At 44.2% G+C, this 25,368-nt stretch overlaps 1 protein-coding gene across 3 annotated transcripts in view; it reads left to right on the forward strand.

The window, feature by feature from the left end:
• pde5ab (phosphodiesterase 5A, cGMP-specific, b) overlaps positions 1–25,368 on the forward strand; it is a 55,753-nt gene that overhangs the window by 8,262 nt on the left and 22,123 nt on the right. For 2 of the 3 annotated variants that reach the window (XM_061252421.1, XM_061252423.1), the window contains exons 1-7: positions 8,371–8,562; positions 11,322–11,928; positions 15,727–15,816; positions 17,092–17,163; positions 17,388–17,477; positions 20,125–20,262; positions 23,452–23,519. In XM_061252421.1, coding sequence (XP_061108405.1) covers positions 8,465–8,562; positions 11,322–11,928; positions 15,727–15,816; positions 17,092–17,163; positions 17,388–17,477; positions 20,125–20,262; positions 23,452–23,519 — 1,163 coding nt within the window. In that variant the 5' untranslated portion in view covers positions 8,371–8,464. Of the gene's footprint in view, positions 1–8,370; positions 8,563–11,321; positions 11,929–15,726; positions 15,817–17,091; positions 17,164–17,387; positions 17,478–20,124; positions 20,263–23,451; positions 23,520–25,368 lie in introns of those variants that run through there. The other variant, XM_061252424.1, reaches the window with a different exon arrangement.

Consider the following 25,368-nt stretch of genomic DNA (forward strand, 5'->3'; position numbering starts at 1 on the left):
GGTCCAGCCAACTTGGAAAAAAAGATGAGCTCACTCGCTTTGTACATGATGTGGAAAACGTCTGGGCTTAGGACCGGTAAATCTACGGTTACTTCATTGGAACATTTTATATCAGGGTGGCCATTCGCTTCTTAATCGCTGAGAAGACATAGATCATAAAGTATTATTCAGATGTATCAAATCAATATCAATATCAGATGTGCATCTAGCCGACATCAGCATACCTCTTGCTAGTGATTATGTTTTCACGTATTTAAAATATGTCTTACTCATATATTGGCTTATACCGTAAATAGTATATGGTAAGTATGTGCCCACTGAAATAAACACGTACTTCTGTTCTATATTGTGTGCTTTGGCAAGTCTAGTCCGATATTGTGCCTAAACAGATGCATACATAGACAACTGAATGTTCTGTTGCTCCTACTTAATGCACAACAGCCTGTATGACCACCTGGCATGCATGCCTGACTATTCCTCTTAAAAGGAAGAGGAGTTTAACCCTCACCCGAGTTCTCACCCATACGAATGGTGTTCCTTGTGCCTGCTGTCACATGTAGGTGATTTTATAAGAGCAAGCATCGCATAAAGACAGCTTCTGTGACACGTGACAAGCACTATATGGATAGTCCTCTCAGCAATAAACTGGGGAAATTTGGATCTTCATTTGTTTCCTGGGTGGCACGGATGGTGCAGTGGGTAGCACTGCCGCCTCACAGCAAGGAGGTCCTGGGTTCGAATCCCCGTCGGCCGGGGCCTCTCTGTGCGGAGTTTGCATGTTCTCCCCGTGTCTGTGTGGGTTTCCTCCGGGTACTCCAGTTTCCTCCCACAGTCCAAAGACATGCATGTTAGGCCGATTGGAGAGTCTAAATTGCCCGTAGGTATGAGTGTGTGAGTGAATGGTGTGTGTGCCCTGCGATGGACTGGCGACCTGTCCAGGGTGTATTCCTGCCTTTCGCCCAATGTATGCTGGGATAGGCTCCAGCCCCCCTGTGACCCTGATCAGGATAAGCGGGTTCAGATAATGGATGGATTTGTTTCCTGGTTGTCGACATGGTAATTGTGTAATATGGCTGCCACAAAACATACGCTTTTAGACCGCTGTGGCTTGTCAGGGTCTCAAGAAACCTTTGTATGGTCAATGAGTGATGGAGTGATAGTGTTTTTGAGGAACCTACAGACCAAAGGTTACATGAACCATCACTTGTCCTGTGGTACTGTATGGTCAACAGGCAGCAAGAAAAAAACAAAGGTGCGTTACTGCAAGTAATGTGGCAACATTTCTGTTGTGGATTAAGGCTTGTCTGAAGAGGACAAGGCAGGTGTTCTGTGATTCCTGTCTCAGAGGAGGAAAAAACAACTACTGAAATGACCAATAATATTAGCTGGCATTAAAACTTTGACCCACCACCTCAAAGGTCAAATGCTACTATCTGGTAGTACAGAAACACAGATAATTTCCTCCTCCCTTGCGCAAGTGATAAAGCTGCAGTTTGAGCGGTAGCGGGGCTGCTGACTGGCTGCTTCAGCGCGGCTGTTTACCCATCAGGAGGAGTAGGTGCTGTTGTGTGCGCATGACTTCCCTTCAAGGTCGTCCATCGCCTGCTGTTGAGGAAATGCAGAGAGAACGATGAGTCAGGTGAACAATGCAGACCAAACGTCTCAGGTTTCCTGAACCAAAAACATGCTGTATTTGTGTATTTGTGTGCGTGTGTGTGCATGTATTTGTGTATGTGTGTTTATTATTGGATAATATATTCCTAACGGTTAACTGTTCAACTCGCATGGGAATGTTAGGGTAGGTTTGATCTCCTCTGATCATTTCATTGATTATCTCAGTGGGCTGAAGTCATTCAATGTGCTTGGCTTGTCATGAGAAGACTTTTAAGGCCTGTGTTTAATCATCACTCATCTTTAACTTTGAGTTACAAGTAAAGGAAAGCAGTTGTTTTTTTTATTTACAAACTCCATCTGGCTAGTAGGTTTTAGGGATTGCTTAACTCGCCAAACTGTGTTTGTGAAGGAAAAATATTATTGCATTTACTTACTACTACTACTACTACTACTACTACTACTACTACTTGATTTCACAAATTATGTATATATCTTCTTGGTCCATGAAGTAAGCTTATGAGTGAAATCTGGTAGTGTAGGGCATGGGTGGAAAACTGCCTTATAGCAGTTATAACATCTCGACTCAAGTCTGTGTTATATTATTACCCAACTATGGCTTGGACCCCCCAGAGGTGGGGCACAACTGGTTTTGGGCGGCTGTGGTGGTAGCAGGGCCCAGGGCCCAGGGCCCCTTGGGTTCTCATTGAAAAGACAGGGGGTAAGTTCCTGTCAATTGCTTGAATTTGTCATTGGAATATGAGGTTGCATCAGCGTGGATCTTGGGGCTAAATTTGTTCCTGATTTGATGATGCAATTCTGCTGCTGAAAGGGAAATGTTTTTAACTGTTTATTTATTTTTTTTATAGCAGATTTTTTTTTTTCTCACGGCCAGATATCAACACACAGATTTCTGAAAAATAAAATGCTTCTGAAAAGGCCCATGATGCAAATCTTTGTGTGGTCAGTGGTGCCTAGTCAGATGTCACATGAGACTTTTTCACCCGGAGAAAACTGAACTTCTGAATGTTCTAAATCTGTGCAAGACAACAGAGTTCAAATGGAGGTGAGGTATAATGCTACAGCATAGGAGGCACCCTGAGTTATTACTCGAGGGCCTGCTAGATGCTTTCCAGATGGATGGAGCCATTGTTGAAAAAAGGGATATTTTTCTTGAAATATAGGCCTTAAAACTTTCATAACTCTAATAAATAAATTGCTTTTTTTGCGGCCCTGACACACTGTTTTCGTAAAAAATGCTATGGACCACTGAGCGAGGAGATGAGGTGAAGCCATTCTCAGACATTATGCATTGCGAAGCCAGAACTCATAACATTTAAGAGAGAAAGGAAGGATTTTGCTAAATCACAATATTTGCCATGACAGAGGTTTAGTGATTGCCTGCCCCCCACCAGAACCCCCGCCTCCGTTTTGAGATGACCATGGACCATATTTCTTGGTATTTTCATAAAACATGCTTATACACCTGTAGCCGAAGACTATGTTGTTGTTTACGTAAATTTATGTCAATTTAAAAAATGAAGAATACACAATTTAGACGACAAGTGAGGTTAATTATTTTACCATTCTACTACACTATATTTACATTGATTGACAATAACGGTGATCACCAATCACCAGGGTGTTTCTCTACTGAGGTTTTGGAGAATTTCCTTCTTTTTTTTTTGCAATTGATTCATGAGGATGTGAACAGGGTGGCAGGAATGTAAAACTTAGCCATAAAAATCCAGTTAGTTATAGATATAGATAGGGAACTAAGTTATACTGTAGATATGAAATCAGAAACATTGCATTCAGTTACTGCTTGCCATAGTGCCAACATAAGTTTTGGAATTACTGTTGCCTGGAAAGCTTGACGCATACAAAAACCATGTGAGAGGCCATGGTGTCATGGCCATGGTACATACATACTGCACGTACATGCCAAAATAGCGTTTCACTGGCTTCGAGTGAACCGTGGCTAAATTGAGATGCAGTGTGGTGTACAGTGTGTTCTTAGCCTTAATCAGCATAGCACTGCATGTTTTTCAATGTTTGTGTAGCAGAGCTCTGTGAGAATCATAATCATCAACAAGGTCACATCCATGCCCTTTGGAGGAACACACTGACGACAATTAAACCAAAACATTGTATCCCTCTAAGCAGACCAGACGATCTCAACTGGCACTCCGAAGTCCTCGTTTTGAAAGAAGAACACAAGAACACTGCCATGTTGCCCTTCATTAGCCCTCCGATTATGTTCAGATTATATGACCAGTTTGAGGTGAAATTGAGCCCAACAGTTGAAATAAACATAAAAATATTGTCATAGAAAACATTTGACACATAGTGTCACGTAGCCTTCTTGTTGCATCCCAAATGACTAGCCTTTTATCCATAAATGTGAAAACGTTGTGAGAAACATCTCATTTTAGAGCCTAAGGAACAGTAAGTGAAAGTTGGGCACCTGTATGGGAAAGTGCCACAAGAATAATTCACAAAGAAAAAAATATTTTCTTACATTTTATACAGTTAGAGAGGGTCAAAATAACACTGCACAACATCTGTACTATTTCATCCTACGAAATTCGAAAATTTAGAAACGCCATACAATATCAATATAAAAAGAGTGTTAACAGGTTTTCAAGAGATGTCAAACACTGAGTGGGGTCAAACTGACCCCGATCATAATAGGAGGGTTAAAACTGTCTCACAAGATGTAACGCGCGTGGAAGAGACTATTTTGCTAATTTTCCTTCCGCCATTTTTTTTCATAACTTCAGAAACTGGGGTCCTGCCAGGCTCGTGATGTTCCCCTTTTTTCGGAGCGCGTTTCCGCCGTCCCAGGAAATGGCCGCGGCCGGAATGCGACCCCGGCCGCGCCGTCCCTCGGTGTAAATTTCCCCTCCGCACCGGCTCAGCCATTCTCACAATACCACCGCAGGGAGTCCCTGACGCTGCCCAGACGCTGCACTGCCGAGGGAGGGAGGGCGGCGCGGCAGAAATGTGTCACTTCATCTCTGAGAACCATCGCCCGTGGGAATTTACATCTGGGCCCAGAGACTCTTTTTTTTTTCTTCCCCCCTTTCATTTTGCTTACACCAGATGTCTCCTCCCGGGGCCACAGGGACTGTTCTGTGCTTTCTCAGATGGGACCGTGTCAAGAGCACCCCACCCAGCCTTCCGTTCCTCGCTGTGCGCTTGTACCGTCCCCGTTTCCCAAATTCAGTCGCTCCTGAACCGGGAGAGACATCACTGGTGGGTTCCTCTCAGAGAGACACGCCCAAGGTCGCCGTTGATTGTGACGTGAGGACAGACTCAGTGGGAGATCAGTGGGAGATCAGTGGGAGATCAGTGGGAGATCAGCAGATCTCAAACCGCAGTGTCTCCTGCTCCGCTTGCCTGATTGGTACATAAAGAATTGTGAATTGGAGCTATAGACTCAGACATTTTACATTACATGTCATTTGGCTGACGCTTTTTTATCCAAAGCGACTTACAGTTGATTAGACTAAGCTGGAGACAATCCTCCCCTGGGGCAATGCTGGGGAGGATTGCTCAAGGGCCCAACAGCTGTGCGGATCTTATTGTGGCTACACCGGGGATCGAACCACCGACCTTGCGGGTCCCTTAACCACGACGCTACAGGCCGCCCTAATGGAACTGGTCTGAGTCTTGTTATAGATCTATAACTCATGCTCTGCTATCCTGCAGGACTTAGTTGTGCCACACACACACACACACACACACACACACACACATAGTTCACGTATGTGGGAGGAAAAAACTTAAAACTTGCACTGGCACATTCTCATATGCTCAGCTCTTTTCAGTGACCTTTGGATAACTACTTTTTCTTTCAGACCGGAACACCATCATCTGTTTCGCTAATGTACTGCAGGGATTTCCCCCTGTCCTTTTTCCCCCAAAGCTTCTAAATTTACAGCTCTGCTAAAAGACAAATGTACACAAACCGGGATGCATTTCAATGGTTCCTTGGTATAAGGCAAGACTTTGTTAAGCAGACTTATGTCAGAGAGTGTGAGAGTTATAAATCCCACACATATTTCTCACTGACACATGTTTACTGTTGGCCCTTTTAGACAAGACTCCGGGGCAAAGTCCCATGACCGTTGGTTCAGGATGAAGGTCTGAGGCATTGTGGGTAAAACGGACCTATCTATAGAGCGGTTCCAGTGGGGGCTCCCATTAGTGGCAGACGCCAAAACACGTGACACATCCGGGATAAATATTTACAATCTTTTGCTCTAAATCTACCATTTAATTTCGGAAAGCAGAGCCAGTGGGATGTTGGAATTAAGTACTTACAGTCCAAACCGTTTCACTGCTGACAAAGAGCAGAGTGTTTGGTACTGAATTAACCCTTTAAGGTGACAATACAGAAATATGTGATTAGAATGTTCTTAACTGAACATTTAATGCTGATGTGCCAATCACTGTTGGTAATTGAAAGCAACGGAGTTCATGAGCCCCGAGTTAGCATTTTGAAAAAACATGCCAAAAACACCTACTCTTCAAAGGGTTAAGGTGCTTTACTTTGATTATTGCAACCTCAATCCCAACTGCAGAGAACAATGGAAAAAATTATTTAATTAATTCTTTTATTTTTTATACTGTTTATTCTTTCTCAAGAAAGAAGCTAAGAAAAGGTAGTCTTGTTTTAGAGATTGAGGCGGTGTAGCCGAGTAGAATCGTATAGAAGTCAAACAGGGAAACACTTTAATTAATCAGCCAAGCAGGATTTTAAGATTGATATTGTCGTTGCAAGAATTCAGCCAATAATTAAAAATGGTTGTGCCTTGGGGAACTGGAGGCACATTATGTAACACATCCATTTTTTATCCTTTCGGTTCGTGGAAAACGGGCAGGGAACATCCCCACAAAGAAAGGCCATTTTCTATTTTTGAAGTCAATCTCGCCCGAAACGTACATGGAAAAGCATTGTGCAATTCAACATTCAGCGCTTGGAAAGTTCCAGAGCTTCGCGCTTATCTTCTCACGGCTCTTAAGTGTAGTCAGAGTTTACAGTAGAGGGAGCACTGTTTAAATTACTCCCAGGGGAACCATGGTGGAGCACAGCGTTGTTTGACTCATGACTGACAGCTGAATCATCACACAGGTCTCTCCAGCAAAAGAGATCTTTTCCTGTGCCTCCGTGATATCCAAAAAAATGTCAGGTTTTTTTTTTTGCCATACCTGTCATCTTAAAAAATCTGACCTGTATTGCTTCATAAAATGTTTGGCAAGCTTGGCCCTCAAGACCCACAGCTAGCTCTTGTTTCAATTATTATTAGGGAAGTTAAGTTAATAAATTGATTGTTGGTTAATTCATTAAATGATTATGTAGTATCGTTGTTAAGTGAATACTGATCTGCATTTGTTTATTGATCATTTATTTGTTCCATTAAGCTAAATAACAATATTCATAAGTATATGCTTTAGACTATAATAATTGAACAGCCAAACTTATTTGAGGTCACTGCCTAATTTTTGTTTAATGCCAGATATTCATAATGAAAGTAAATTGAATAATACTGCAGCCCTTTCATATAATATAATTTTTTGTTTACATAAACATGCCTTTGCCAGCTCATTTCTTTAATAAGTGACAGGATACACCAGGCCCAGTTGAGTATTCAATCGACAGCTCAGTGAAATCGAATGAATTAGAAGCGGTCGGATCCAGAGAAAGTCTGGTGTCAGCAGCGACAGCTTGCCTTCTTCCTCTGCGTTCGGCTCTCCTCGACAGCATTGATCCAACGGTCTGGTGCTCCACTTCTGTTGGAAAAGAGACAGCCTACCATGTTTCTTGCCCTGACCCGTTTTGGAGATCGAGGCGAACGCTGACAACAGCTTGTCGGAGAGGGGTGTGGTTTGCCTCCTTTATGTCCCGTCAAGCTTACAGTAGCCTGGAGGGGTACACACTTACCGGTCAGTCCTTACTGAACAGCTCGCTCTCTCTCGCGCTCTCTCAGAAGCCAGAAGGACATATGCCTTTCAGGCACGTTTGGTTTCCTCATGAGGAAAAAGATGGGGCCATCTGTTGGTAAAGTAACACCAGCCCAAACTGCAGGATGCAAGCAAGCGCCTTCCCATTTTTCAGGGCTCACATTGTCACAGCGTTGGCCATTGATTTACCATCCCCCTTTCCCCCACAACACACGGTTTGCACTGTTTTCTTTTGTCTCAACTGTGACTTTCACTGAATGCCACAGTATCTAATGAACCATATATGTCCAGATATGGTGCACTTTGCTATTCCTCAAAAACAGATGTACTCACCTGTGCCCATTTCCGTTGTTTACCATTTCATTGTGCTCATCCATCATGGTACAACTGAGTGAAAATAAATGAGGACATATTATAATTTCGAGGCTATGGGATCCGGGTTATTCGCACACCAACAGCGCAGGCCACTCGGAGCATAAATCTCAAACGCTTCACAGCATGTCAATCGGGGAAAGTGCCCCGTGCAATTCCATGTTTGTAGCGAGTGGAAGTAGCCTTACTCCATGTTTTCCCTCTCGCCTTTGCACGTTGTTGAGAGAGAGGGAGTGAGTGAGAGATTGAGGGAGAGAGAGGGAGATAAACAGAGAGAGAGAGAGAGAGAGAGAGAGAGAGAGAGAGAGAGAGAGAGAGAGAGAGAGAGAGAGAGAGAGAGAGAGATGTGTGTGCAGCTTCGCGTCTTGCGATCAGAGGCATTGCAGAATTCTGCCAGGACGCGCGCATCATGTAGGCTGAAGGAGACGTCTTTTCTTTCACTACTCGCAACAACACGGGGAAAGTGACACATATTTAATGCCAATTCATTACATGGGAAGTTGGCTCAGGCATGGAGAGTTGTGATTCCCCGACAGACGACATGATGGAGGCATGGTTGGATGATCACTTGGACTTCGCTCACTCCTACTTTGTACGAAAAGGCACGAGGTAAGACTAAGTGTTCCCCACATGGATAACTGATTTCGGCAGGTTTGCGCACACTTTTCCACTGATAGGCAATCAGTATACTGTCTGAAAGTGCAAAGGCGATCTGCATTTATTGCTGTATAGTTGAAGGCAGTATTTGGTCATTGTGATTCAAAGGTGTACCCTACCTATTATGTATGGTGTCATTGAGGGTTGCTGTGGTAACAATTTAGAGTTATGTCGATACACTTAATACCGCACATCTGTCCTGCAGCATTTGTCACGTTCATCTATTCATTCACTGCGTTATCGATCCAGTAAAGTAGTTAGTCAGTTACAGCTCAAAGAAAGATCGATACACTATAAAATATACTGGTGTTTAATCATGAACGCTTTTTATAATCCACGTAATGTTGTAGGTGCGATTTGTTTAACAACAACGTGTTATAACCTAGGCGGTATCAATAACTATAACTATAGCTCACGGGTAGCTTTTAGTGAATACGATTTTCTTTTGGCCACAATCATTATATTTGAATGAAAACCTCAACAATTTGTTTCCAATTCAGTAACAGTATCGATACAGTAACGTAATGAATTTTGTAGCGCAGCCACACTTGCATACACGATGAAATTGAACCATAATATTAGTTTTTCTTTGACAAACGTGTTTTTGTTTATTCGTTCGCCTATAGTACCAACAGCAGGCTATAGTCCGTGCGCTGTGCACACTTTGGGTTCCTCGCACGCAACACTGTTTTGTACAGTAGAGGAAGATGTAGCCTACACGTGACAGTCCAGCTCAGGAGTCAGAATGAATTGACAGTCACAGCAGATACCCCGAGAGAGGGAGAGAGAGTATGCGTGTGCGTGTGTGTGTGTGTGTGTGTGTGTGTGTGTGTGTGTGAGTGAGAGAGGGAAAGATAGCGTCTCAGTCCAAATATGGAAGTTTTATTCGTTATTATTATGGAGTCTCAACGTGATTCAAATACAGCCATATTTGTTCAGCGTTTAGAGAGGTAATTTGGATGATACTGAATAACATAAACGAGTAGTAAAAACGCCTAATTTTAGAATGTATTATACTCAATATTGATCTCACACACGAAAAGTATTTAGGTTAGATTGTCCCTGATGTTCATGAACACCATCCGTCTCATTTCAAGAAATTAAATGTGCCCCTTTGATGCACTTAATATAGGCAGGAGTGTTTGGTGTAGCCCTTTTAGTCCAGCTCAAGTGCATTCATTTTTCAAAATTAGTTAAGATTGAACAAACTGAGGTAGTAACGTTCAAATCAAAACTTAGCCTACAATGCGGGCAATTCCATGTCAGTCAGCAAAAGCTGTTTTGTTCAGCTACAGCTCTGCATAGTGAAAGCTATTGATTTTGTAATATATTGCGGAGACACATTAAGTATCATTATAAATGGTTCCTGAACTGAACTATACAGTAGTCACGGTTATTATCGCAAAGGATCACTGTAGCGACGGAGTGGCCATTTTTGTGTTATACTAAGGAGCCAAGTCCCTATCTTCTTCAAGTTCCACAGTGGCAGTTTAACTTTTATACTGCTGGCAGACTTTGGCATTCCCTGAACACATTGATAGCCTGCATTTTACAACTTGTTTATGCTACTTTTTTCTTTTTCTTAGGTGATAGTGAGTGTTTGACAGTGTTGACAGCAGTGTTTGTGTTCCATCTAGGATTTGAATTCACTCAAACTCAGTTTTGAACCATTATCGATGCTAGCTCTTGTTACCATACAATGCTTTACTGTAACGGCTGTATAACCCATTTCTGACAACATGAGAAAGTCTTAGTGCAAACTGGATATAATATCCTAGCATGTCTCTGAATGTACCTCTAAAGTCCTGCTGTTTCTTTTCTTGCTCTATTTTTACCTTAGTTACTATTTATGTTAAACTGTAGCGTAATCAGATTTTTTAAAAATGTAATTGTAAGTTATAATAGTGAGGGCTGTTATCTCTCTCTGTCTCTCTTACTGTAGTGAAGTGAAAGCCGGTGTGTGGGTGTGTTACTGTACTTAACACACTACTTGTACTTGTTACACTGTACTTGTCAATCTCTCTTTCACTAAAGCCTCTCTCTCTATTCTTATATACATACTTTAGCAAAGGCAGGTGTGCGTGTGTGTTATTGTGCTGAATGCAGGTCTATGTGTTTTGTAGAGAGGATGGGGTCTCTTGGTGTATCATGGCGTTCAAAAGTCCATTGGTGTGTAATGTGTGGTGTTGTTCTGCTCCACTAATGACCTGTAATTGATGCCCAGGCTTTCAGTAAAAGCACTGCAAACAAGAGGCTGGAGTGTAAAATGTCACAGGCGGAAAATGGCTTGTTTTGTTGTGGCCAGTGAGACAGTGAGAGGGTGTAAATAGTGTTAGTGATTACAGAGAGCAGCTGGAGGGACCTGCACGGACCTAAATAGGCAGGTTCCTAGAAAGCGCATTATCACTTACTTGTCGTTTATCTCTCTCTCTCTCTCCCTCAGTTTCACACACTCTTTCACTCTCCCTCACTCCATCTCTCAAACACTCTCACGCGCACGCACACACACACTCTCTCTCTCTCTCTCTCTCTCTCTCTCACACACACACACACACACACTCTCTCTCTCTTATTCCTGGTGGCATGAAAGCAGCTGTAAACAGAAGCTGTGCGAATGCTTGCCTGTCCAGTTGGCCCGGTCATTTTCGGTTTGGAAGCCACCGGCAAAAATAGTGCAGCTGATGCCCAGTGACGCCGTCGTGTGTTTGCAGGGAGATGGTTAACGCCTGGTTCGCCGACCGAGTCCACACGATCCAGCCCTCCAAGGAAGGTTCCAGATCGCTGACCGAGCCCGGCCCGGCGCCGCTCCAGGGCGGCCGGTCGGACGTCACCGCGCCCTCCCCGGTACCCGGGACGCCCACCCGCAAGATCTCGGCCTCGGAGTTCGACAGGCCCCTGCGGCCCATCGTGGTGAAGGACTCGGAGGGCTCGCTGACGTTCCTCAGTGACTCGGAGAGGCTGCTCATGCCCCTCCGGGCGCAGCGTTCGGAGGCCGGCGAGGGGCAGCAGGGAAAGGACCGCTGCGCCCGGCTGCTGGAGCTGGTGAGGGAGGTGTCCAGCTACCTGGACATCACGGCGCTCTGCCACAAGATCTTTCTGCACATCAACGAGCTCATCGCCGCCGACCGCTACTCGCTCTTCCTGGTGCACGAGGACAGCTCCAACGAGAAGTTCCTGGTCAGCCGGCTCTTCGACGTGGCCGAGGGCTCCACGCTGGAGGAGGCGTCCAACAACTGCATCCGTCTGGACTGGAACAAGGGCATTGTGGGACACGTGGCGGCCACCGGGCTGCCGCTGAACATAAAGGACGCCTATGAGGTACTCCGCTGTTTTATTTTCCACTTTTCCTGCTTCCCCCCCCCCCCCCCCCCGTGAGAGCACTGGGTGGCTTTGAGAATCCGCAGAGAAATATCAAACGTTTTCAGATGATGATGACAATGTGTTAGATACACAGTCCACAAATGAGGGATAATTGTCTGTTCTGGGTGAGTCCCAATTGATGTTTTAAATATCAGACTGAAGGTAGATATCAACAGCAGGAATTAAATATTGGCTCTCACACACACACATAGACGCATGCGCGTGCACACCCACACAAACACACACACACGTGCCCACGCATACGCACACACACACACACGCACAGACATACAACCACATTCAGTCTTTGTGCAAAGTCGTCTCTTCCCACAGCAGTTTGTGGATATTGATTTGTGAGGATCATATTTCGAAAGGCATTTTGTTTGATTTGGATCAATGACAATAATTTAATTCGCAGGATTAAATGTGCGTTTGGTAATGATGTACGCACGTGTTTATTTTGACCATGTGCACACACGCCCCTGCTCTGCCCTCGTACTGTAAGATCTCAGGGAGATATAAAATGTAAGGCAGACAGACTGCATGAAAAAAAAAAAAAAAAAACCTTTCTTCTTCAGTCAGTGGATTACCCTTCAGTCTGCTGCTTTTACACCCAGGTCAGATTTCTGCTTTTACGTTCCCAGGAGACTGTATGTGTCTTTAACCTTTGACCCCCTCTGTGACATCAGGCGTGGCTTTGAGTTCTGCGCACGTTTGGTTTGGACGTTACGGCTTCTTCCTTAGCTAAACTGTGGCAAGGGCCCGTGGTTTTTTTGATAGTTTAAAGTCCATTGAGGGGATGATGAAGGTGCTATGTCTGAGACTAGAGGGTACTGGGTTCTGTTCTCGTGTAGGAAAGAGTAAAAAAAAATACAAATAAAATGAAAAATATTAATGTTATTCCCTACTGTTGGGTATGGGGAAGACGATACAGACGCCATACAATGCAGAGAGGCTCTGAAAATGATCTGTCATCTGGGCATCTGTTCAGTGTTTTACTGGACTATTTACACATTACCACTGTTTTTCCAAGGAATCCTCCAGCTGTGTAAATGACTGATGGGGCAAGAGTGAGCATAATGAAATCTGCTGGGAGTGTACAGTGCACACGAACATGTAAAAATGTGTGTGTGCTCCAGAAGAATCAGATGTCTGAACTGTGTGTGTGTGTGTGTGTGTGTGTGTGTACGCACATGTCTATGAGTGTGTGCATACCTGTGTGTACGTGTTTACCTGCTGTGGCAAGTCGTATCATCTGGCCCGATCATCAGAGGTTTGCCATTTTATAAGTACCATTTATAGCAGGTTCTCATTTCTGAGCAAATCACAAGGTGTCCCTACGAGACCCAAGGGGGATGTAAATCTTTGATGTTGATGTAAATCTTTGCCAATATATTCTAAAATGCCCCATACTAATAACGCTTTCTTGAATTAATGGGGAGAGGTAGAGAGAAAGAGAGAGACAGAGACTTCATCGCTGTGCAATACACTAGTGTCCAATTAGGACAGCGGTAATCTCCCACCATGGGCAGTGGAGCGAGTTTTTGCTGGGATCGGGCCTGTATCTGAGCTTCCTCTAAAAGCACACAGTGCACGATGGAGACCACCTTTCCAGTGGCTTGGGACTACTTTCTATTCTGAATGCTTGTTGGACACCCCTGGGAGCACCTGTGAGGAAAAAGCATCTGACAGCATGTGAACTCAATCTTTTTTTTACATTTATTTTGTGAACAATTTTTCTGTGAATCCTGAAAAGGAGATGTCGTGACTAGTTTATGACTTTACTTCGGTGCACACGTGAGAGGAACTCTCTCTGTAGGTCTTAAAACTTGCAGGCCACAGTTTTCTGCGGTTCGGAATTGGCTGCAGGGCCCTTGGCCTGAAATGAGAGCATTTTTACGAGGTGTCATGCTAACTTTTAAGGAGGTGAAAATGACCGCTGCGGAAAACGTTAGCACGCAGGTGGCTCACACTGTGAGCAGTGAATAAAGAGATCCAGACATTAACAGATTTTTCTTCTGTGGGAATAATTAAAGTTGTTTTTCTTTTGGTCATGTTTCACCCTAGGGCCATACAAAGACAGCTAACATTTATTAGAAATGCTTTCTGTCCATTGTTTGGCAGGATAAGAGTAAATGCATTAAATGGCATATGTTTGCTTGGTGATGGTTGCTGAATTCTGCCGTAAAAAGAAAAAAGTAACGATAACGTTGTTTACAATGCTCCCTTTGCACATTTCTTGTAGCCCACATTGCATACAGCAGAGCGAATAAAAACAACAGAAGGCTTTAGACACGTCCTGTCGTAAGAGACGTCCGCCGTGCGATGAACAGACTGTGGTGTGTGGGAACTCAGGAAGTCGACTGTGGGGGACTTGATTAGTCGGAGGAGTTTTTAAAATACACAGTTTATGTTCTTCGCGCCGTTTTGAGCTCACCCTTCAGTCCAAATAGTATCCTTTCCCCGATATTTACCCTCCGCCCCGTGATATACTGCTCCGCTTCCTTCCCGTTTCTGACAGGGCTCCCTGTGTCCTGGTGCTTTGCAGGCCGTGTCATTTGAGGTAACCTGCCCATAGAGGCGCAGGCTGACCGCTAGCGCGCGTGCGCGTGTCGGTGTGTGCGTGCGTGTGCGACGGGTGTCTCGTTAAGAAAGCTCCCCCGTAGTGATGTTCAGCGGGAGTGTCCACAGGGACCGTCGGTAAACAATTCTCACCGTGGGGCCTCAGAGCATGCTGGGTAATTATAACAGGCAAGAGGCCTGTTTCACAGGGAAAGGTCATAACGTGTGGCTGCATATACCTGCGGTTGCGTTACTCAAGAACGCTGCAATTACGACTGCTGATTTATTTTAAAGATAATTAATATGGCTTGTATTGTTGGACATCTCTTAAAAACCAGCTAACCTTTTTTTCACATTGATACTGTATGATATTTAAAATGTTCTATTTTGGTGGGGTTAAATAGTAAACATGCGATAAATATAATGCGATGTTTTCAGAAGTCCTGTACCAACTTGTGTTGCATGTGTTGTATGGGCTTTTTTTGACCCTGTAACTGTATAAAATGTCAGAAAATATACAACCGTTTACATTTTTATCTCAGATTTCTTTGTGGATAATACAGGTGCCAAACTTTCACTTCCTGTACCTCAGGCTCTAAAATGATATTTTTAATATTTATGGATAAAAGCCTAGTAATTTGCGAGACAATAAGAAGGTGACACACAAAGTGTCTTTTTCTTTTGCAACCCCAAACATAAAAAGGGTCATAAACCCTTAACATAACAGGAGGGTTAATAAAAATCCTCTGGCATCATGAATTAGAAAGTCCCAATGCATCGTAATGTAGCCCATTAAATGTTAATGTTGAAACTTTGTTTTTCATGCCATTCTCACAGCAGATGCACAGCATTAGTGGATATAATTTTGTTATATATATTATATTATAAACTAAGATATAATTATAACACACATAGATGAGATAGTTGAAACATAAGGCTGCCATATTAAATTTATGACTTTCCGAAAATAGAGTTGTTATTTGTGATCTTTTTCATATTCATATGTTCAGCAGCTGTAACCTCATCATGCCAGCAATAAACAATAAACTATATTTATTGTAGGAATTTTGCAAGCGGCAAGTAATGATTAACATATTTATGAAAAAAAAAATCTCTGGTTCTCCATATTGGATATGGATTTCTCAGTCTGGCTAATGATGAACATCTGAAGACTGTTTGTTACTGTCTCCGCAGGACCCGAGATTCAATGCGGAGGTCGACCTGATCACGGGATACAAGACCCAGAGCATTCTTTGCATGCCCATCAAGAACCATAGAGAGGAGGTGAGGACGGAGTTGGCTTTCATCGTATCAAACACCACAGACGTCAGCCTGACTAGATAAATGGGTCAATAGGGCCATGAGCCAAAACACATACTAGCATTCTATGGAAGGCTATGGGAGCGCTGTTATCTCCTGTGGTCCCAAGATTAAGGTGTGTATACAGAGCATACCTTCATGTGCACTGGAGGTACCTTCCAATGCCCGGAAGAACAGAAATAAAAATACCGCTTCTCGGAGCCAAACGACACCAAACGACTTAGATGAAACAGCGCAGATGACAGGAACAGTAACAGCGAATCAACTGAAAGCCGTTCTTATAATTCCCGAGGGACAGTATAATATATACACAATATAATTACTGCCGACAATTATTGCATTGTAATTAAAGTGTCAGGTTTATGTTTGTCATAAAAAAACATATAGTCCAGACAAAAAAATCCAGGAAATGAAAAGCTTTACCCTTGCTGCACTGCTGCGCTGCACCAAATCCTGTGCTCAACTCATTGGTTTTGTTACCGGGATGAGACCTGAATCAGGGACTGTGATCTGCTCTGATACTGATGGTAATGCACAGTAAACACTCACTGAGCACTTTATTAGGTGCACCTGTACACCAGCCTGTAATGTGTAATGCAAATATTTAATCAGCCAATCATGTAGCAGCAAATAAATGCATAAAAGCATGCAGACTTGGTCAAGAGGTTTACCTGTTTTTCAGACCAAATGTCAGAATGGGAAAGAAATGTGATCTAAGTGACTTTCACCTTGGAATAGTTGTTGGTGCCCGACAGGGTGGTTTCAGTTTCTCAGAAACTGCTGATCTCTCTTGGGATTTTCACAAGCAACAGTCTCTGGAGTTGCAAAAAACAAAAAACATCCAGAGCGTCTCTGAACACACAACGCATCAAACCACTAGGTGGAAAGGCTACAGCCGCAGAAGACTTAAAAAGTAAAATAAATAGGTCTAATAAATACCTAATAAAGTGCTCACTGAGTGTATATTAGTAGATTCTTGAATGTAGTATAACCTGTCACACAAATAATTGGGCCTTGCTTTTATTCCTATAAATATATTGTTTGATTTCCGGAAGCTTCTGTAAAAGAGAAGTGTGCTGTTCACTGCTGAGCGCCTATCTACAGGATGTAATATATTGATTGACTGATACTTAGGTCAAAGTTGATGCAACTTGGCGTGTGTTGAGGTGGCAGAAAGTACCAATTATTTTGTATTATTTTATTATTAATTATATTTATTTTATTGTCTTTAAAAACCAGGTGGTTGGAGTGGCACAGGCGATTAATAAGAAGTGCGGGAACAACGGCACGTTTACAGAACAAGATGAAAAGGTAAAAAAAGCCTTAAAGCAAACAGCACAGAGCAAAATGAAAAGGTAAAAAAAAAAAAACCTGAAACTTTCTTCTTTTTTTTCCTCTCGTGTGTCACTCAGACTGGTGCTCTGGAAAGTTCTTGCCGGGGGTGGGCGTCGGGTGAGAGGGGGATGTCACCGCCTCTTTTTACAGTAAATGTCATGCCCTACTCACACGGCTCTCCCTCTGACTGCTCTTGACAGGACTTCTCCTCCTATCTGGCGTTTTCTGGGATCGTTCTCCACAACGCGCAGCTCTACGAGACGTCCCAGCTGGAGAACCGGCGGAATCAGGTGCGACCTCCTGAAGGGCTGGGAAGAGGGAGAGCGGGTGGGATGTGGAGGATGGGGGGGGGTTAGGGGGGGTTTCCGGAACAGTCTTGCTGCGCTCCGGCTATGTTCCAGCGAACGGACGGACGTTGTTTAGGAAAGTGACTGCGGTTACCGCGTTTCCCGGTTGACCGCGGGGGAGGGCGGGTAACTGTCACGTTAACGCGGGCTGGGGACGTGACAGCTTTGCTGTCTTATTCACGAAGCAGAGCAGTGTTTAAGATCACCGTAGACGGTTTCCGTGGAAAAAACGGCCGTAAGTGCGCGATTAATAATGGCAGAATGGTAAAAACAGAGATGATTTAGCGGCCTAGAAAGTAGCGGTTTGAAGCCAGTGAATTGGGAAGTGTCCTTCTTCTGGATTAGTTTCTTTGCCTGTATGGCTCAGGTTCTCTGAGTGCGTGTTGCAGTTGTGATATATACAGTTTGTGTGTGTGTGTGTGTGTGTGTGTGTGTTTATGTTCACTGTGTTTGTATGATGTGTTCGTCCTCTGGATGTGTCATGTGCAATAGTGTGTGTCATTATTTTAAGTTTTTTTTTTTTTTTTTTTTTGCCAATTTCACAAACCAGGCAAGCCCTGGAATCGATAAAGTTTTAATTTACAAAATGAAAAGGTGGAAATAGCAACTCTCCTGCTGTGAGTAACCGCCTATGCGTTGAGTCGCACAATGCAAGCTGCAAATTCATTCACTGGGCCGCAACCCAGAACCGCCTACACTAATGACCTTCCAGTCAACACGGCATATTTCCCCCAGGTGATGAAGTAACGTCAATACTTCGAGCACGTGAAGCTGACATGATAGACGATAATTAAATCCAGGAAACGTGGCAAGAAGCTGGGGGGGGGTTTACAGACCTTGTTTTAGACAGCCACTACCATCCATCATGCTTTGTAAAGTCCAAAGCATATGGAATGAAGCCAAGTAACACCGAGCCTGCGCAAAGTATCCCTCAGATTGTGGCTCAGACTCTGACTCTGTGGTGGATCTACTGGGCTTCAGTAGAGCCGGTGAGGCCAGACTGCAACATTAGTTCCGGTCGAGGCATCAGGTCATTGTGAAAGGATGACCTCCACAGTCTTGGGTGGAGTGTAAATGGTAAATGGTAAATGGCAGGCATTTATATAGCGCCTTTATCCAAAGCGCTGTACAATTGATGCTTCTCCATTCACCCATTCATACAAACACTCACACACCGACGGCGATTGGCTGCCATGCAAGGCCCCGACCAGCTCGTCAGGAGCATTTGGGGGTCAGGTGTCTTGCTCAGGGACACTTCGACACAACCCGGGCGGGGGATCGAACCGGCAACCCTCCGACTGCCAGACGACTGCTCTTACTGCCTGAGCCAATGAGACGACTGCTCTTACTGCCTGAGCCAATGAGATGACTGCTTTTACTGCCTGAGCCAATGAGACGACTGCTCTTACTGCCTGAGCCATGTCGCCCCGGAATGTAGACCATGCCAGTGCTGACTCACTGAGGGTGTGTCGGTGGTGGTGTGTGGGCATTTTTATAAACGACAGTCACTGTAATCCAGCCCACATCACGGTGACGCGCACACTCTGCACCAAAGACATTGAACTTTTAGCTTTTAAACTCAGGCCTTATTTTTCTACCATGAGAAATACACCAGATACTCTGGATATGTCTTTCTATATCACTCCATCAGTGTTTGTCTATATCAGGCATGGAAAGTTTGCGTCGCACGTCTGAAATGTGATCTGCACCAGATGCAAAAAAGTTTGCACCAGGTGATTTCATTTCACTCAACCTCGAACCTCAATTTTATCAACTGGTGCTCAGACAACTACCTCAAGGTTCATGTGAGCAAAAAAAAGGAAATGGTCATTGATTTTATGTTAAAGAAAAAAATCCCTTCCACTATAGTTAATAATTCACCTATTGAAAGAGTGTGCCCAATGCACAGCGTTTGTTTTGTATGAAAATAAACATTTTCAATGTTGATATTTTCAGAGCATCCTCTCCTTTGGTCTACTTTGTGTTTTTGGCAACATGCCAAGACCAAGAGGGTGTGTGTGTGTGTGTGGTGTGTGTGTGTTTGTGTGTATGTGTGCGTGTATTCGTGCATGTGTGAGTGTGTGTGTCGGGGGGATTGGGAGAGTATGCTTTGACACACTTTGGTGTGTGTAGTCTGTGCTCTCCGGGTGTGTATAATGTGTGTTTGTGGTGTGTATAATGTCTGTTTGTGATGTGTATAATGTGTGTGTTTGTGGTGTGTAATGTGTGTTTGTGGTGTGTGTAATGCGTGTTGCGATGTGTAATGTGTGTTTGTGGTGTGTATAATGTGTGTTTGTGGTGTGTATAATGTATGTGTTTGTGGTGTGTAATGTGTGTTTGTGGTGTGTGTAATTTGTGTTTGTGGTGTGTATAATGTCTGTTTGTGGTGTGTATAATATGTGTGTTTGTGGTGTATAATGTGTTTGTGGTGTGTCTAATGTCTGTTTGTGGTGTGTATAATATGTGTGTTTGTGGTGTGTATAATGTGTGTGTTTGTGGTGTGTATAGTGTGTGTTTGTGGTGTGTATAATATGTGTGTTTGTGGTGTGTAATGTGTGTTTGTGGTGTGCTCTCTGGTGGCGTGGCGTAGGTGCTGCTGGACTTGGCCAGTCTGATCTTGGAGGAGCAGCAGTCTCTGGAGGTGCTCCTGAGGAAGATCGCCGCCACCATCCTGTCCTTCATGCAGGCTCAGTGCTGCACCGTCTTCATCGCAGACGGAGGCTCCATGGTGAGCGGGGAGAGACACCGCCGGGGTCGGGCCACTTCCATTCCAGCTCAGTCAGTTCGCAAGAATTCGCTATCAATTTAGGAATTCAAATTATTCTCATTTAATTTTCTGAGATGGCTGGAAAAGGCATTGAGACCAAGCTGTATCCCATACACTGCCCTGAATGAATTGTCCTGTCCTGGGTGCTGCTGATATTATTTTCAGTAACTAAAGCTTTTGCTGCCCTGTGTAAAAATATTGACTATTATAGACAGAACAGGTATGAATGGATATGTCAATGCATTGCCCAGCTGGATGGATTGTTACGGAAAAGACGGAAAGTAATCGAGGTATTTACCTTGTTTTTGTGTTTTTGTGGGGACCAGTGCTGTTGTGAGGTCCACACAGTACATCCTGTGACTTAAGGCCCGTTTACACATGGTGCAATATGTAAGCCATTTCCCTCCTTGTAACAAGCCTATTTGGGGAAGATGACCAATATCTTCCTCCCTCAGAGGCCGCAGAAGAGGGCCTGTGTCGGATGCCTTTGGTTTGGTGAGAGGCGGATGACTTGGCTTAGACATCAGGAGCCACACTGGCCTCATTTATAGAAGGCAACCGGGCAACTGCCTTCAGTGAATTAACTTCTTATGCCCAGTTTCCAAGGATCCACTGTTTTTAAAAAAAACATGTGCAAATTAAAAGGGCAATCTTATTTTAGGCCTGTGGAGAATCAGTTTTATTACAAAGAGTAATATAGCCTTGAGGCTGTACCAAAGTTCCCGCCGATTCTGCCTCCCCCACTAATACTTGCTGTGCTGCGTTATTATTTTCCTGTTTGAGTATTACGTGGATGCTGTGCGGGCATTATGGAAAAGCTATTAAGCAGGTCTTTAATATTGTGAGTCACTATTGGCCAGGCCAGTGACAGGCCAGCTCTCTTCGGGGGGAGACCAATCAGAGCTGGTCCCCTCTCTGGTCGTCAGTCGGAGAGGGTGCTGGGACAGGAGCCCAGGATCTGTCACAGCGGCTGAGTGGAGCAGCCTGTGTAAACCTCTTCGCTGGGCAAGGCCTCTGACTTCACTGCCCAGGTATCAGGCAGCCGTGAAATGTGATGGAACAGCACCATAATATTTACCCTGCCACTGAAGAGGAATAACTCCTGAACTGCCATTTTGTTATGTACAGCAGGAATGTTTTCAGCTCTGTTTCTGGTCTAAATTCCGTGCTAAGTTAACGGCATTCCTGTCTGATAGCAAACTCGGTACGAACCAGACTGATGTAATGTACAGCTTAGCCCCCCTGTGGTTAACTTTCGTGGTGATGTCAATTGATGGCAGGTATTTTGATGCATAAATGTTGCTGTTGTCATCTAATGGGCCAGTGCTGACACTTTAATCTCTAGGACTGATTCACTAGGAATGCTTGAGCTGAATCCATGAATGTGCATTCATAGCCCTTGGGGGAGACTGCCTGTAGAAGCCAGGGCCTACAGGTCAAAGAAACTCTGTGAAATGTTTCACATCAGAGGCGCCACCTCCTCCGATTGATTTGCAGTAAGCCCGAAATTTGTGGTTTTCCTGATAAGCGTCTCTTTGCCTTTGAACTCCAGGCGTAGTTGTTTTTCCAGGACAGCTGTCCTCTATCAGTGTGCGAATTGGGGAGGGGGCAAGGTCAGGGATTCTTTCACTACAGGGTCAACACTGACTTCAGCCTGTGACTATCGACACAAACCGATGCAACCCTGCGACGTTGGGGCAACGTTATCAACTTTCTCCACGGCATACTCCGATTCCAACAGATTACAAACCTCAGTACAGTGAACATAGCAACTCTAACCTTCTGCTATGTTGTAGCAATGCTGAGTACTTACGCTGAAAACCTTACTGATACTGCAGATCACACATCATACCATTCCTGAAACGTTCTTTTAACATTCAAGCACCGTTGTTGTGTTACTGCAGTGTAGAAACTTGCAAGACATTGTTGAATACACAGCTCAGCCCTACTAGTTCATAACATTTCGACAACCCTTTTCATCTTCATAGCAACATTATCACCGTAGTGGTGGAGGTATCCACCAGCTAACAGCTAACAAATCACACAACCTTTCTGGAATATTGTAGCAACACCTACTTTGTCTTTTTAGCAGAGGATAATATTGTAGCACGGAGGATAAATATTACTGAGTTGTGTTGGCTTTTTTCATATCGCAAATACAGTTCTGACAGTCAGTTATCTGTCCATTGTCCAAGTAATTTGTAATTTATGTTTGGATGGGTGGCACACAGTGAGAAGAAACCGTATTTTTTCATTTTTGCTGTTGGGTGAGTTTGTGAGTTTAAAATTTGGAGTTTGTGTCATTCACCTCTTGTCACAGTACAAGGACTATAATCTTTTTTTAAGGTGCATTTGTAAGAAACCCAGGTGATGAGATAGGTTGCATAAACTGAAATGTGAGAGAGAAAGCGTAGGAGTTTATAAAACTTGGCGACAATGGAGATGATTTTGACGTGGTTCAGTGCCATTTCATATGGAAAAGAACTGTAATTTTCAGTCTGACAGTTTGAGTTTGACAGTTTGAGGTTCCTCTGTGTGAATATGAATGTGAATGTGAGGAGATCATTGTCAGCCCTTCATGAACAGCCAGTGTCGTGCTGTGTACTGAAACGAGGTTTAATGTTGGCGGTGATAAAAGAAGGACATGCAGTACGTCTATTTCAAATGAAGACAGGTTTTCCGCCTTAATGGCGGCAGTCTAACATCTGGTCGCGTTTCACCCCCCCGGTGTTAAAAATACAACAGTATTTTTTTTTTGGTTGCAGGGGAGCAGAGATTCTAAACAAGTCCCTATAAGGTGGTGTACACATGTCCAGGAATGCCGAAATGAACTTCAGCTCTGGCTGCTCCGATGGGCAATATATCAGCTTTCCGTTTTTACGGCGAGCCGCTCCAGGTCTCCCGAAGGCAGCACCCTGCGCAGACCTGGCCTTTTCGGCGCGGCGCTCGATAATGCCCTAACTGTAGTAAAGGAACCCGATCCTTCCAGGGGAAAAAACCCCGAGGTGTTTGATGGCAGCAGACTGATGCTGGGTTTACTTGCGCCATCACCTGAGACGAATGACATTAGAAGTGCGTGTGTAGCCGTCTCCGTTACCTCCGCGGTAATGACCCCCAAGATAAATAATCTCTCCTCTAATTGTATTACAGAACTCTTTCTCCAGCGTCTTTCACATGGAGCACGAGGAACTTGGCGAGCCCGTCGAGGTTCCCAAACGGTAAGGGGATCTGTTTTTTTTGGTTTTTTTTCCTTAAGATTAAATATCTTTCAGAAACGATTTCTGTCCAGCCTGTCCAGTCATTGGTGGGGCTGCTGGGCGGCTCGTCCAATAAGGCGCTGTTTCAGTGTGTTGACGGGACCTGCGGCCTAGTGTCAAAGCCAGACCGCTCTGACCAACCGAGCAGCAGCCCCACACGGCCATACAAACCTGGCTCAGTCAGCCGGGATGATGTCATCAGGCATCGGCAAATTCGCACAATGCTCTTCCTCTGACTCATGTCTGTGGGAGCCTGACTTGCAACAACTATGCACAATACTATACACTCAGTATATGTTTGTAGTAACCCCAGTGTCCTCCCCATAGATTTGCAACATGGACTCTGTGTGTGTGCCTGTGTGTGTGTGTGTGTGTGCGTGTGCGTGTGTGAATTTGCATGTGCGTGCACATACACTCCAGTTAGATGTGGAGACCAGTCCTTCGTCCTCTCTGGTTTTGATCCTCCATAAGTTAAATTGAAGCGGGCATTGTGGCCCTCTCTGGACTTGGACAGGTGTAAGGATGATGGTGGGTCGGGGAACAGTTATGAAACATGTTGATTGCTCTCAGGTGGGAGAGAGGTTGGAGTTGTGACATGCTTTGATCTTTCAGGGAGGTACAGATGTAAGAGATATGAAACAGGATATCCTCACAGTTGGAAAGGAGAAGGAGGTTATGAAACCAGTTGTTTTCTCGCAGGTGGGAGATAAAGAGCAGTTATGAAAGGATTTGATTAAAATCCTTCATCAGTAATAACACTGGTGTTTCATCCAGAGAATACGCTCTGTCCTCTACCAGTTGAATTTGGCTTGAGGCAAAAAAACCTTTTAAGGTCTGTAACAGTGCTTCCTCCATCAACAACTGCTGAGAGTAATTTTCGGGCTTAGGGTTAAATAAAGGAATTTCTGTCCTTCAAAAAGATACCGGGAAAAACCTCTGCAGGTTAACGAGCTCACCACACAGCTGGTATGGTGACCGAGGCCAAACGTTTCTCTGGCCACGTGGGTTTTCCTGACATGTGCATTGGCTGTGCATGTATTTGTGATGTGAAGGAAGGCAGTAATTTGGTATACAGCCACCAGACTCCCAAAGAAGGCAATCGACAAAGATGCTCCGTGAGACCGATTTTAAGGGGAGGCACAGGTGAAAATAAATATCTTGTGAAAGCTCAGTAGTACCAGACTTCCCAAAGGGTTATTTTGAGATAAAAAGGTTGACTGAGGAAGCTGTTGGGTAGCCAGTGAGCAGATTGTAGGGTAGGGGATTCTCAGTGCTGTCGGTTTGAATCCGTTATGGGTCATCTTGTTACTTGCACCAGTAGCCAGTAAAAGCCCATGTGTCTAATTGAAGAACACGATTGCGTAAAAGTTTGTATCAGGGCTGCTATTAAGACAGCGAAAAATTCTGCTGATCTATGGCCAACCTTTGGGGTTTGTTCTTGATGGCTTGGTCACTGGCTGTAGTGAAGGGGCAGCCTCAGTTTAAGCAGTTAAGCAAAGGGCAAGGCGGTGCTTTCTGACTGTCCGATACACAGACATTTGTAGTGCCTGTTTTATTATTTTTGTGATTTGTATAGGACAGTGAAGTGTTTGTTTGAGTAAAACAATGTGCATGTGCTAACTTCAACCACTTGAAGTCCCTCGCCCTGTTGAATATTTGTTAGTTTCCTCTGCTGGACACCAGAGTGAGTTGGCACATAGGGGACCACTTCTCTTACTAGAGATTGTGGGTTTTCGAGAAGGCCATCGGTTGATACCCCCATTGGGTCAGAGTCAGACCACACATCCTCTGCAAGTTTATATTCTGGAAC

The sequence above is a fragment of the Conger conger genome, chromosome 8 (genome assembly GCF_963514075.1).
Source record: "Conger conger chromosome 8, fConCon1.1, whole genome shotgun sequence".
NCBI lineage: Eukaryota > Metazoa > Chordata > Actinopteri > Anguilliformes > Congridae > Conger > Conger conger.